Here is a 13,575-nt window from a genome sequence, read left to right on the forward strand (position 1 = left end):
CCTTATAATATACTCCACCCGTCACAAATATTAGATGTTTTAGTTATTTTAATATAGACGACATAGAGACTAAAATACTTGTGAACAGAGGAAGTATTTCAAAACTGACCGAAGTGACAAAAACAACTGAGTACAAGGAAAGAAAAAAGAGGAGAAAGAACAAAAGCAAAGCGAAAAGCTACTTCCTTTTTTCCCCTTCTATTCCAAAATACGAGGTGCATGCATATAAGTTTCAAATCAAAAATTAGAAATACAGGCTGCCGCCGCCGCGTGGATGTCGTAGGTCATCGTCCTACCGGTCTGCAGTAGGCTGCCTAGGACGGACTCGCCTGTGGTCGACGGCAGTATGGTGAGGCACGTCTTCCCGCCACTGACGTTCCAGAAGTAGTTCTCCGCCTTGAGCTCCATGGTCGCGTCGGCGCCGTCGAACAGTAGGGCGAGCTTGGGAACCTTCAGCTTGGAGAAGTGTTGCATCAGGGAGCACATGTTGTGGCCGACCGAAGCGTTCACCGGATACTACTAGGGAAAACCCTAGCAGCAGCGCGTGTTTTAGGTATAACAGTAGCGAGGGGTACCGCGCTACTGATATGGCGCTACAGCTAACTTGTAGCAGCAGTGCGTGAACACCCACGCTACTGCTATACAAGCGTAGCAGCAGCGCGTAGCAAGCAAGCACGCTACTGTTAATAGCTGTAGCGCACTTTATTAGGCCGCACTACTGCTAGTGGCATGCTGCTGCTAACTTTTCTCCACTCGGTACTGCTAATTTTATTAGTTTTTTCTTCTGCATATTTGTTTTGTATTTGAACAGGCTTTATACAAGAATCCTGAGCACATATAAATGTCATCATCATACACATACAAATAGTCTCATCATAATCATCATCCTACACATGAGGCGGCGGTTATGAGGCCTCTCTCGCGCTAGCCTGAACTTCAAGTAACTAACTTGTGCTTCTTGTCTGCTTTTGAAACCTTTATGGCTGGCGCCCGAGACCCCTTTCACTTGCGCCTGACACTCATACCACTCGTCGTACACTCCCAGAACCTTCCCTTCGTACACGACATAGCACTCCTTCACCATCAAGAATCTAGGTACCTATTAGAGATGCATCTTCATCAAGAGAATGTGCGATCATATGCAACAAAAAATACTAGAGCAACACGAAAAAGAAAGGGTTAGCAACTAGATGCAACATATAGTACGCGAACAAATTAACTAGAGGTTCGCATGTCATCGTACCCAAACTAACAAAGTAGTGTTACGCAAGTTTGGCAGGGACCGTGGACATCACAAAGTTTAATCACTACAAAAAGTATACAAGTTCAACCGACACACATCATCATCATCATCGGCAACGTAAATCACTAGAAGTTCCATCCTTCCATATCATCAAGGATGGAACCTAGCTTCTTGAACGGTGTGAGGTCATGACGTTGCATGCCTATGCGAGTTTGGGCGTCAGCTTGCGATATAGGGCCATGGTGGAACATCCCCTTGTCCTCGACGACTTCTTTCATGATGATCGTCGCAATGTCCCTTTGGATGGGAAAGAAGTCATCTCTAAGTTTATAATCCGCTTCTCCATGAGATTCTACCCACTTGCGGATATGATCATAGTTTCTGGTTGTCATACGAAGCTTTTGGTGATCCGTGTTGAACTCAATCATGAGATGGAGGAGGTAGAATCCATCTTTCTTGCTTGGTTTTGGGACATGGATGCAGCAAAAGTTATTTTTATGCGAGAAACCCAACTTCTTGTTCCTTTGTTTCCTGATCTGCAGGTGGCCACCCCTAATGCTGAAGCCTTGGAGAGCATCATCTAGAATATTCATTATGTGGGTGTAGTCCTTCTTCTCGTAGTCTCTGGTAGGGTCGGAATACACGGTGTGGGAGACTAGTGGGTAAAGAACGATAAGGACGGCACGCCCGTTGCTGCGGGGAAAAACACCTCAAATTATTCTGCATATGAGCGAGAAGGAATGATTGAAACGTACGAAAGGGTTGTCCAGAACTGACTTACTTTGGATGATAAGGCAGGAGGACTATTTCCTGGTCCTTATTCTGTACCATGAAGTTTTGGAGGTACTCCCTAGTAGTTTCACGCTCAAAGTCACCGAGACTCAAGAAAGACTCATGCATGTAGTACGGATCCGCCACACAGATTTGCGAGACTTCTTCTCTCTTCATGACGGAGCTCATATGTAGCGCAAAAAGACAGACGATTGTAAAATCGAGCCGCCTTGTCAGAAACATCTCAAAGATATGGTCAAACCACAGGAAGAACACCTCCACGGGCCGTGTGTCGACGTAGCACTTCCCCTCAGGCACACGAGCTGCATATGTCGGATATCTTGGATCCTTCGAGGCTAGTAGGATTTTCTCAGTCGACAACACATGGTCATGCAGTCTCCTGAGATCCCCTGATAGTGCCTCCAGCGGTTTCGGCGATAGCATCGGCTCGCCCGTGAGATGGATCATGGCCGTACCTATCACGGGTACACTGTCTTTAGAATCCATCATCTGGCTGCTATCTGCTCTGGCTTGTTTGGAGACAGCTATCTTCCCTGGTCTCTTCCTCTCCTTTTTCTTGGCCACACCTTCTAGACCCTTCCTTAACCCCTGCCCCAGTGTTGCCGGGCTAAGCATTGCACAACCCCCAGCTTGTTGAGCCTGTGTTGAGGCGGCATCTTCAGGCGTGTCCTGTGAGGATTTCATGAAGGGAGACTTCTTGCAATCCCTGCTATGACGTTCCTGCCCGGGTATATCATCCATATCCTCGTTAGCATGCTGATAGCCCGATTCATCATATGGCTGACTCATCATATCTAAGTCACACTCATATGCGTTTGTATTGAGAAAACCCATTAGGTCCTCCATCTCCTCCGTCTCATCAACCATTCACTGTTCTACAGGACAGATTACATAAGCCAGTACTATTGCACCCCCTTCATCACGTCTTCCACCGCTCTCACCCGACACTATAAGAGTTGGTAATTGCGTAGGCGGGGTGGTGGTCTCTGCACATGCTTGTTGATGTGTGGTTACTGGTGTGCTCTCCATCGGCTCCAGACGAAGAAGATTCTTCGGCCATAGCAGCACCCAACCCTTACAGCTTCCAATCCGCGGCGGGATCTCGTCATCCTCTCCCCCTAGGCGTAATGGAGGAGGCAAATCCTCGTGCCCCGATGTCACACTCGACAAGGTAACCCTTAAGTGCCTAGCGGGCATCGCCTGGTTGTGGAACGAGAGATCCATGGGCTTCGTTATCACCCCCTTTCCCACATCCACCTTCTAGCCTTTGATCAAGTACAGTACGGTGCACGAGGTTTCGTCGGCCTGCAAACACATGCCTGCAGCATAAAACATCTGAAAGGCAACGGAAATGGAATATTTTAGATATATATGTTCGTGCGACATGTAATTACCGAGAGGGCATCGAGCTCAGCAAAAGATGAAGGCCCACTTAGCGCGCCATAGACTGAGGACGTGCTGCTATGAGCGGGTGCGAGTGGGAGAGGAGGCCCGATTGCGTGAGCAAGTGATGGTGTGGTGGTGTTGTTGTTCATGGAGTTGCTCGTGACGAAACTGGGCAACGGGAAATCATGTACCGTCTTGTCTGGATTTTTCCTTCGTCCAGTTCATGATAGCCGGAACCAAGTTAGTAGCGAAATAATTTCTACAGGAAGTTACAGCTGCATTGACTGCGTGCTGTAGGAACTCATTTTCGTCCTCGACTCTTTTTTCGCGTCCTCAGCTTCTTTTTTCTCGACCGCAAGCTTCACCTTCTCGTTGATGTCCACCTGACTAAACTTCTTTTTCTGCTTCTTGGCCTCCGGGCCCTTGTTGTAAAACACCTTCCACATGGCACCGTCTCCGGCGCCGTGCACACGACCATATTGCGGCCACTGACCCAAAGGGACTCCCTTAAGTTTGTTCAAGGCCCAGTTGAGAGGGGTGTTGAAGGAAATATGCCCTAGAGTCAATAATAAAGTTATTATTTATTTCCTTAATTAATGATAAATGTTTATTATTCATGCTAGAATTGTATTAACCGGAAATGCATGTGTGAATACATAGACGAACAGAGTGTCACTAGTATGCCTCTACTTAACTAGCTCGTTGATCAAAGATGGTTAAGTTTCCTGACCATAGACATGAGTTGTCATTTGATAAACGAGAACACATTATTAGGAGAATGATGTGATTGACTTGACCCATTCCGTTAGCTTAGCACTTGATCGATTTAGTTTATTGCTATTGCTTTCTTCATGACTTATACATGTTCCTATGACTATGAGATTGTGCAACTCCCAATTACCGGAGGAACACTTTGTGTGCTACCAAATGTCACAACGTAACTGGGTGATTATAAAAGGTGCTCTACAGGTGTCTCCAATGGTACTTGTTGAGTTGGCATAGATCAAGATTAGGATTTGTCACTCCGTGTTTCCGAGAGGTATCTCTGGGCCCTCTCGGTAATGCACATCACTATAAGCCTTGCAAGCAGTGTGACTAATGAGTTAGTTGCAGGATGATGCATTACGGAACGAGTAAACAGACTTACCAGTAACGAGATTGAACTAGGTATTGAGATACCGACGATCGATTCTCGGGCAAGTAAACATACCGATGACATAGGGAACAACGCACATAGGAGCCAATATGAGCATCCAGGTTCCGTTATTGGTTATTGACTGGAGACGTGTCTCGGTCATGTCTACATAGTTGTCGAACCCGTTGGGTCCGCACGCTTAACGTTAGGTGACGATCAATATTATGAGTTTGTGTGTTTTGATGTAATGAAGGTAGTTCGGAGTCTCGGATATGATCACGGACATGACGAGGAGTCTCGAAATGGTCGAGACATAAAGATCGATATATTGGATGACTATGTTTGAACTTCGAAGGGGTTCTGGGCAAGTTCGGACATATACCGGAGTACCGGGGGGTTACCGGAACCCCTCGGGGAGTGTAATGGGCCTATTGGGCCTTGGTGGAGAAGACGAGGGGCGGCCAGGGCAGGTCACGTGCCCCCTCCCCCTCCAGTCTGAATTGGACAAGGAGGGGGTGCGGCGCCCCCCTTTCCTTCCTCCTCTCTCATTCCCTTCCCCCTTCTCCTACTCCTACTAGGAAAGAAGGAGTCCTACTCCCGGTGGGAGTAGGACTCCCCCCTTGGCGTGCCCTCCTCCTTGACTGGCCGCCTCCCCCTAGCTCCTTTATATACGAGGGCAGGGGGCACCCCCAAGACACACAAGTTGATCATTGATCTTTAGCCGTGTGTGGTGCCCCCCTTCCACCATAATCCACTTCGGTCATATCGTAGCGGTGCTTAGGCGAAGCCCTGCGTCGGTAACTTCATCAACACCGTCATCATGCCGTCGTGCTGACGGAACTCTCCCTCGAAGCTCTACTGGATCATGAGTTCGTGGGACGTCACCGAGCTGAACATGTGCAGATTGCGGAGGTGCCGTATGTTCGGTACTAAGATCGGTCGATCATGAAGACGTACGACTACATCAACCACGTTGTGATAACGCTTCCACTTACGGTCTACGAGGGTACATGGACGACACTCTCCCGTCTCGTTGCTATGCATCACCATGATCTTGCGTGTGCGTAGGATTTTTTTTGAAATTACTACGTTCCCCAAACAGTGGTTTCAGAGCCAGGTTTATGCGTAGATGTTATATGCACGAGTAGAACACAATTGAGTTGTGGGAGATACAAGTCATACTGCTTACCAGCATGTCATACTTTGATTCAGCGGTATTGTTGGATGAAGCAGCCCGGACCGACATTATGTGTACGCTTACGCGAGACTGGTTCTACCTATGTGCTTCGCACATAGGTGGCTGGCGCGTGTCAGTTTCTCCAACTTTAGTTGAATCGAGTGTGGCTACGCCCGGTCCTTGTGAAGGTTAAAACATCACATACTTGATGAAATATCGTTGTGGTTTCGATGCGTAGGTAAGAACGGTCCTTGCTTAAGCCCTTAGCAGCCATGTAAAACTTGCAACAACAAAGTAGAGGACGTCTAACTTGTTTTTGCAGGGCATGTTGTGATGTGATATGGTCAAGACATGATGCTAAATTTTATTGTATGAGATGATCATCTTTTGTAACAGAGTTATCGGCAACTGGCAGGAGCCATATGGTTGTTGCTTTATTGTATGCAATGCAATCGCCCTGTAATTGTTTTTACTTTATCACTAAGCGGTAGCGCTAGTCGTAGAAACAATAGTTGGCGAGACGACAACGATGCTACGATGGAGATCAGGGTGTCGCGCTAGTGACGATGGTGATCATGACGGTGCTTTGGAGATGGAGATCAAATGCACAAGATGATAATGGCCATATCATATCACTTATATTGATCGCATGTGATGTTTATCTTTTATGCATCTTATTTTGCTTTGATTTACAGTAGCATTATAAGATGATCTCTCACTAAATTTCAAGGTATAAGTGTTCTCCCTGAGTATGCACCGTTGCCAAGGTTCGTCGCGCTGAGACACCACGTGATGATCGGGTGTGATAAGCTCTACGTTCACATACAACGGGTGTAAGCCAGTTTTGCATATGCAGAAATACTCAGGTTAAACTTGACGAGCCTAGCATATGCAGATATGGCCTCGGAACACTGAGACCGAAAGGTTGAGCGTGAATCATATAGTAGATATGATCAACATAGTGATGTTCACCATTGAAAACTACTCCATTTCACGTGATGGTAAGACATGGTTTAGTTGATTTGGATCACGTGATCACTTAGATGATTAGAGGGATGTCTATCTAAGTGGGAGTTCTTAAGTAATTTGATTAATTGAACTTTAATTTATCATGAAACTTAGTATCTGCTAGTATTTTGCTTGTCTATGTTGTTGCAGATAGATGGCCCGTGCTATTGTTCCGTTGAATTTTAATGCGTTCCTTGAGAAAGCTAAGTTGAAAGATGATGGTAGCAATTACACGGACTGAGTCCGTAACTTGAGGATTATCCTCATTGCTGCACAGAAGAATTACGTCCTGGAATCACCCCTAGGTGCAAGACCCGCTGCAGGAGCAACGCCGGACGTTGTGAACATCTGGCAGAGCAAAGCTGATGACTACTCGATAGTTCAGTGTGCCATGCTTTATGGCTTAGAACCGGGACTTCAACGATGTTTTGAACGTCATGGAGCATATGAGATGTTCAAGGAGTTGAAGTTAATATTTCAAGCAAATGCCCGAATTGAGAGATATGAAGTCTCCGATAAGTTCTATAGCTGCAAGATGGAGGAGAATAGTTCTGTCAGTGAACATATACTCAAAATGTCTGGGTATAATAATCACTTGATTCAACTGGGAGCTAATCTTCCTAATGGTAGTGTCATTGACATAATTCTTCAATCACTGCCACCAAGCTACAAGAGCTTCATGATGAACTATAATATGCAAGAGATGGAAAAGACAATTCCCGAGCTCTTCGCGGTGCTAAAGGCTGTGGAGGTAGAAATCAAAAAGGAGCATCAAGTGTTGATGGTTAACAAGACTAGCAGTTTCAAAAAAAAGGGTAGAGGGATGAAGAAGGGGAACTTCAAGATGAACGGCAAACAAGATGCTTCTCAGGGGAAGAAACCCAAGTCTGGACCTAAGCCTAACACTGAGTGCTTCTACTGCAAAGGGACTGGCCACTGGAAGCGGAACTGCCCCAAGTATTTGGCGGATAAGAAGGATGGCAAGGTGAATAAAGGTATATGTGATATACATGTTATTGATGTGTACCTTACTAAAGCTCGCAATAGCACCTGGGTATTTGATACTGGTTCTATTGCTAATATTTGCAACTCAAAACATGGACTACGGATTAAGTGAAGACTGGCTAAGGACGAGGTGACGATGCGCGTGGGAAATGGTTCCAAAGTCGATGTGATCACAGTCGGCACGCTACCTCTACATCTACCTTCGAGATTAGTTTTAGACCTGAATAATTGTTATTTGGTACCAGCGTTCAGCATGATATTATATCTGGATCTTGTTTGATGCGAGACGGTTATTCATTTAAATCTGAGAATAATGGTTGTTCTATTTATATGAGTAATATCTTTTATGGTCATGCACCCTTGAAGAGTGGTCTATTTTTGTTGAATCTCGATTGTAGTAATACACATATTCATAATGTTGAATCCAAAAGATGCAGAGTTGATAATGACAGTGCAAATTATTTGTGGCACTACCGTTTAGGTCATATTGGTGTATAGCGCATGAAGAAACTCCATACTGATGGACTTTTGGAATCACTTGATTATGAATCACTTGGTACTTGCAAACCATGCCTCATGGGTAAGATGATTAAAGCGCCGTTCTCCGGAACAATGGGGCGAGCAACAGATTTGTTGGAAATCTTACATACTGATGTATGTGGTCTGATGAATATTGAAGCTCGCGGCGGGTATCATTACTTTCTCACCTCCACAGATGATCTAAGCAGATATGGGTATATCTACTTAATGAAACATAAGTCTGAAACATTTGAAAAGTTCAAAGAATTTTAGAGAGAAGTGGAAAATCATCGTAACAAGGAAATAAAGTTTCTACGAAATGATCGTGGAGGAGAATATTTGAGTTACGAGTTTGGTCTTCATTTGAAACAATGCGGAATAGTTTCGCAACTCACGCCACCCGGAACACTATAGTGTAATGGTGTGTCCGAACGTTGTAATCGTACTTTACTAGATATGGTGCGATCTATGATGTCTCTTACTGATTTACCGCTATCATTTTGGGGTTTTGCTTTAGAGACGGTTGCATTCACGTTAAATAGGGCACCATCTAAATCTGTTGAGACGACACCTTATGAACTGTGGTTTGGCAAGAAACCAAAGTTGTCGTTTCTTAAAGTTTGGGGCTGCGATGCTGATACGCCTCCAATGTATCTATAATTTTTTATTATTCCATGCTATTATATTACCCGTTTTGGATGTTTATGGGCTTTACTTTACACTTTTATATCATTTTTGGGACTAACCTACTAAGCGGAGGCCCAACCCAAATTGTTTTTTTGCCTATTTCAGTGTTTCGAAGGAACGGAATATCAAACGGAGTCCAAACAGAATGAAACCTTCGGGAGCGATCTTTTTGGAACGAACGCAATCCAGGAGACTTGGAGTGGGCGCCAAGAAGCAGCCGAGGCGGCCACGAGGGTGCCAGGCGCGCCCAAGGGGGGTGGGTGCGCCCCCCACCCTCGTGGGCCCCTCTTGGCTCCCCTGACCTACTTCCTTCGCCTATATATATCCATATACCCTGAAAACATCCAAGAGCACCACGAAAAACTACTTCCACCGCCGCAACCTTCTGTATCCGCGAGATCTCATCTTGGAGCCTTCACGGGCGCTCCGAGGGGAATTAACTATGGAGGTCCTCTACATCATCTCCAAGGCCTTTCCGATGAGTCGTGAGTAGTTTACCACAGACCTTTGGGTCCATAGTTATTAGCTAGATGCCTTCTTCTCTCTCATTGAATCTCAATACAAAGTTCTCCTCGATCTTCTTGGAGATCTATTCGATGTAACTCTTTTTGCGGTGTGTTTGTCGAGATCCGATGAATTGTGAGTTTATGATCAAGTTTATCTATGAGAAATATTTGAATCTCCTCTGAATTCTTTTATGTATGATTGGTTATCTTTGCAAGTCTCTTCGAATTATCAGTTTGGTTTGGCCTACTAGATTGATCTTTCTTGCAATGGGAGAAGTGCTTAGCTTTTGGTTCAATCTTGTGGTGTCCTTTCCCAGTGACAGCAGGGGCAGCAAGGCACGTATTGTATTGTTGCCATCGAGGATAAAAAGATGGGGTTTATATCATATTGCATGAGTTTATCCCTCTACATCATGTCATCTTTCTTAATGCGTTACTCTGTTCTTCATGAACTTAATACTCTAGATGCAGGCAGGAGTCGGTCGATGTGTGGAGTAATAGTAGTAGATGCAGAATCGTTTCGGTCTACTTGTCACGGACGTGATGCCTATATACATGAGCATGCCTAGATACTCTCATAATTATTCGTAATTTTTTCACCCACCGTAATACTTATGTTATCTTGAGAGAAGCCACTAGTGAAACCTATGGCCCCCGGGTCTATTTTCCATCATATTAATTTGTTGTCAACAAGCTATTTCTGGCGCCATTTATTTTGCATCTTTTACTTTCCAATCTATATCATAAAAATACCAAAAATATTTATCTTATTATCTCTATCAGATCTCACTTTCGCAAGTTACCATGAAGGGATTGATAACCCCTTTATCGCGTTAGTTGCGAGGTTCTTGTTTGTTTGTGTAGGTGCGTGGGACTTTTGAGGAGCCTCCTACTGGATTGATACCTTGGTTCTCAAAAACTGAGGGAAATACTTACGCTACTTTGCTGCATCACCCTTTCCTCTTCAAGGGAAAAACCAACGCATGCTCAAGAGGTAGCAAGATGGATTTCTCGCACCGTTTCCAGGGAGGTCTTCGCTCAAGTCACATACCAAGTACCCATCACAAACTCATCTCCCTCGCATTAGGTTGGTCACAATGGGGAGGAACTTAGGAGTAACATCACACACTCCAATACAACTTTGCTTATGTGGCACATATTTAATGAAGAGAGAGGTGCTTGTGGTAACTAGCTAAGTTACCGGAACATCACACACTCCAAGAAACAATGACTCTATAACCTAATAAATACATTGTTGCATGACACTATATAGATGTTCGTACCCACTATGGAGGTAGTAACATAGTCTAGGGAAGTGTGTAAGTTACTAGCTTATGTTCTTGCCCATTGTGACCAGCCTTACATTATTTGCCATTTGCCTCTCGTTTTCCTCTCCCCCACTTCACCCTTGCCATTTTATTTGCCTTCTTCCCATATGTATTTTTGTTTGTGTTTCCAGGTGCCTTCTATTTGCTTGCATCCTTGCTTGCTAAAAATCTATTGATATGTATCCACTTAAAGTGTTCTACTTGGATCATCTTTGATCCTTATGCACTCGTGCTGAAACCCCAACTAGCCTAGTTGATGGGAAATCTTTAGATGAGCATGCTCATTTTGTGCGTCATCGTTTGTCTGAAAAGGGGAAGCTCTTATGGTATCACATAAATAGTTTGCTATGTTATGCTTGGAATCTTTATGAAATTTGTGATTTTACTTGTTGCTCTAAGAACCCTAAAAAACACCATCCCTACCTATGTGAGTTTAATCATAATGAAATCTTATCTTCTTATGCAAAGGGTGTTTATAGTTACTATGATATCGAACAAATTGAAGAATTTGTTGCTTTTAAGGGTGCTTATGAAGTTGCTTCTTTGATTGAAAAGTATGATGTTACTCTCTACGAATCTGAAAATTTTGAAATACTTAAATATTGCTATGAAAACTATGCTCATAATGTCTATGTCAAAGAATTTATTGAGATAATGACTGTTGCTTTGGAAGAAAATAATGATGTGCATGAATCTATAGATAATGATTCCGATGATTTGGTTGAAATATCCCTTGATGAACCCGATGCTTGCTATTCTTGTGGCCATGATGCCAATATTTATGAAGATGAATTTGCTATAGTTACTTATGTTAAACATGAGATCGTTGCTATTGCACCCATACTTGGTAGTTCCTTCGATAAAAAGCATGATTGCAATGATTTTACTATAAATTCTCTTGATGTCAATTATGCTAATAATATGCGAAACCCTAAACTTGGGGATGCTAGTTTTGCTATGTCTACTACTTGTTGCAATGGTCATGATTGGGGTGATTCTTCTTATAATCTTGAAAATTTATTTAAGCCCCATGATGAATTTGAGATTGATAATAGTGTTTGCAATAATATTGAAAGTGGGTTTGGAAGAGTGTCAAATTCACATGCATGTGGATCATGTTGAGAATATGTTATGTGATAGCTATTTTATTGAATTTTCCTATGATCCTACATGTAATTATTATGAGAGAGGAAAATATGGTCGTAGAATTTTGATCTTACTAAATTACCTCTCATCATGTTGAGATTGATATCGTCTCTTTCTTCTTCCTTGCATATGCTAGTTTTTGCCTGCCTTGCAAATTTGTTTGTTTATAATATGCCTATGCATAGGAAGTATGTTAGACTTATATGTGTTTGTCACGTGTTTCATGATGCTCTTGTTGCGCTTCAATTCTTGTCTTTCATGTGAGCATCATTAAAATTATCAATGCCTAACGAGGGGCGTTAAACGATAGCGCTTGTTGGGAGGCAACCAAATTTTATTTTTGTTTCTTGATTTTTGCTTCTTCTTAGTAATAAATAATTCATCTAGCCTCTGTTTAGATCTAGTTTTATGTTTTAATTAGTGTTTGTGCCAAGTAGAAAGTTTGGGAAGACTTGGGTGAAGTTTATATGATTTTGTTGTAAATAACTGAAACTTTAGTGCTCACGAGATTAGCTGCCATTTTTTACTGGAGAGTGATTTTTAGTTGATTCTTTTTGAAGATGATTAATAGACAAATTCCTCACGTCCACCATTTTAGTTTTGATTTTTTGGAGTTCCAGAAGTATTCGAAAATTACAGATTGCTACAGACTGTTCCGTTTTTGACAGATTCTGTTTTTCGTGTGTTGTTTGCTTATTTTGATGAATCTATGGCTAGTATCGGGGGGTATGAACCATAGAGAAGTTGGAATAAAGTAGGTTTAACACCAATATAAACAAAGAACGGTTTCATTACAGTACCTTATGTGGTGGTTTTTCTTACTTGCACTAACGGAGCTTATGAGACTTCTTGTTGAGTTTTGTGTTGTGAAGTTTTCAAGTTTTGGGTAAAGAATTGATGGACTATGGAATAAGAGTGGCAAGAGCCTAGGCTTGGGGATTCTCATGGCACCCCAAGATAATCTAAGGACACCAAAAAACTTAAGCTTGGGGATGCCCCGGAAGGCATCCCCTCTTTCTTCTTCGTTTATCGGTAATTTTACTTGGAGCTATATTTTTATTCACCACATGATATGTGTTTTGCTTGGAGCGTCTTGTATGGTATGAGTCTTTGATTTTTAGTTTACCACAATCATCCTTGCTGTACACACCTTTTGGGAGAGACACACATGAATTGGAATTTATTAGAATACTCTATGTGCTTCACTTATATCTTTTGAGCTAGATAATTTTTGCTCTAGTGCTTCACTTATATCTTTTAGAGCACGGCGATGGCTTGATTTTGTAGAAATTATTGATCTCTCATGCTTCACTTATATTATTTTGAGAGTCTTTTAGAACAGAATGGTATTTTCTATGGTTATAAAATTGGTCCTAATATGATGGGCATCCAAGTTGGGTATAATAAAAACTATCATAGAAAGTGAATTGGATGCTATGATCAATTTGATGCTTGATAATCGTTTTGAGAAATAAAGGTGGTAATGTTAGAGTCATGCTAGTTGAGTAGTTGTGGATTTGAGAAATACTTGTGTTAAAGGTTGTGATTCCCATAGCATGCACGTATGGTGAACCGTTATGTGATGAAGTCGGAGCATGGTTTATTTATTGATTGTCCTCCTTATAAGTGGCGGTCGGGGACGA

General features: G+C 42.9%; 1 protein-coding gene across 1 annotated transcript in view; it reads right to left on the reverse strand.

Moving 5' to 3' along the window:
• Nucleotides 1-237: 237 nt before the first annotated feature.
• Nucleotides 238-13,575, reverse strand: part of LOC123158359 (aspartic proteinase nepenthesin-1-like) — a 36,719-nt gene continuing 23,381 nt past the window's right edge. Inside the window, exon 2 of the mRNA XM_044576384.1 lies at nt 238-516. Within this exon, the coding sequence (XP_044432319.1) occupies nt 238-516 (279 nt within the window). The remainder of the gene's footprint in view (nt 517-13,575) is intronic.

The sequence above is a fragment of the Triticum aestivum genome, chromosome 7B (assembly GCF_018294505.1).
Source record: "Triticum aestivum cultivar Chinese Spring chromosome 7B, IWGSC CS RefSeq v2.1, whole genome shotgun sequence".
NCBI classification, from domain to species: domain Eukaryota; kingdom Viridiplantae; phylum Streptophyta; class Magnoliopsida; order Poales; family Poaceae; genus Triticum; species Triticum aestivum.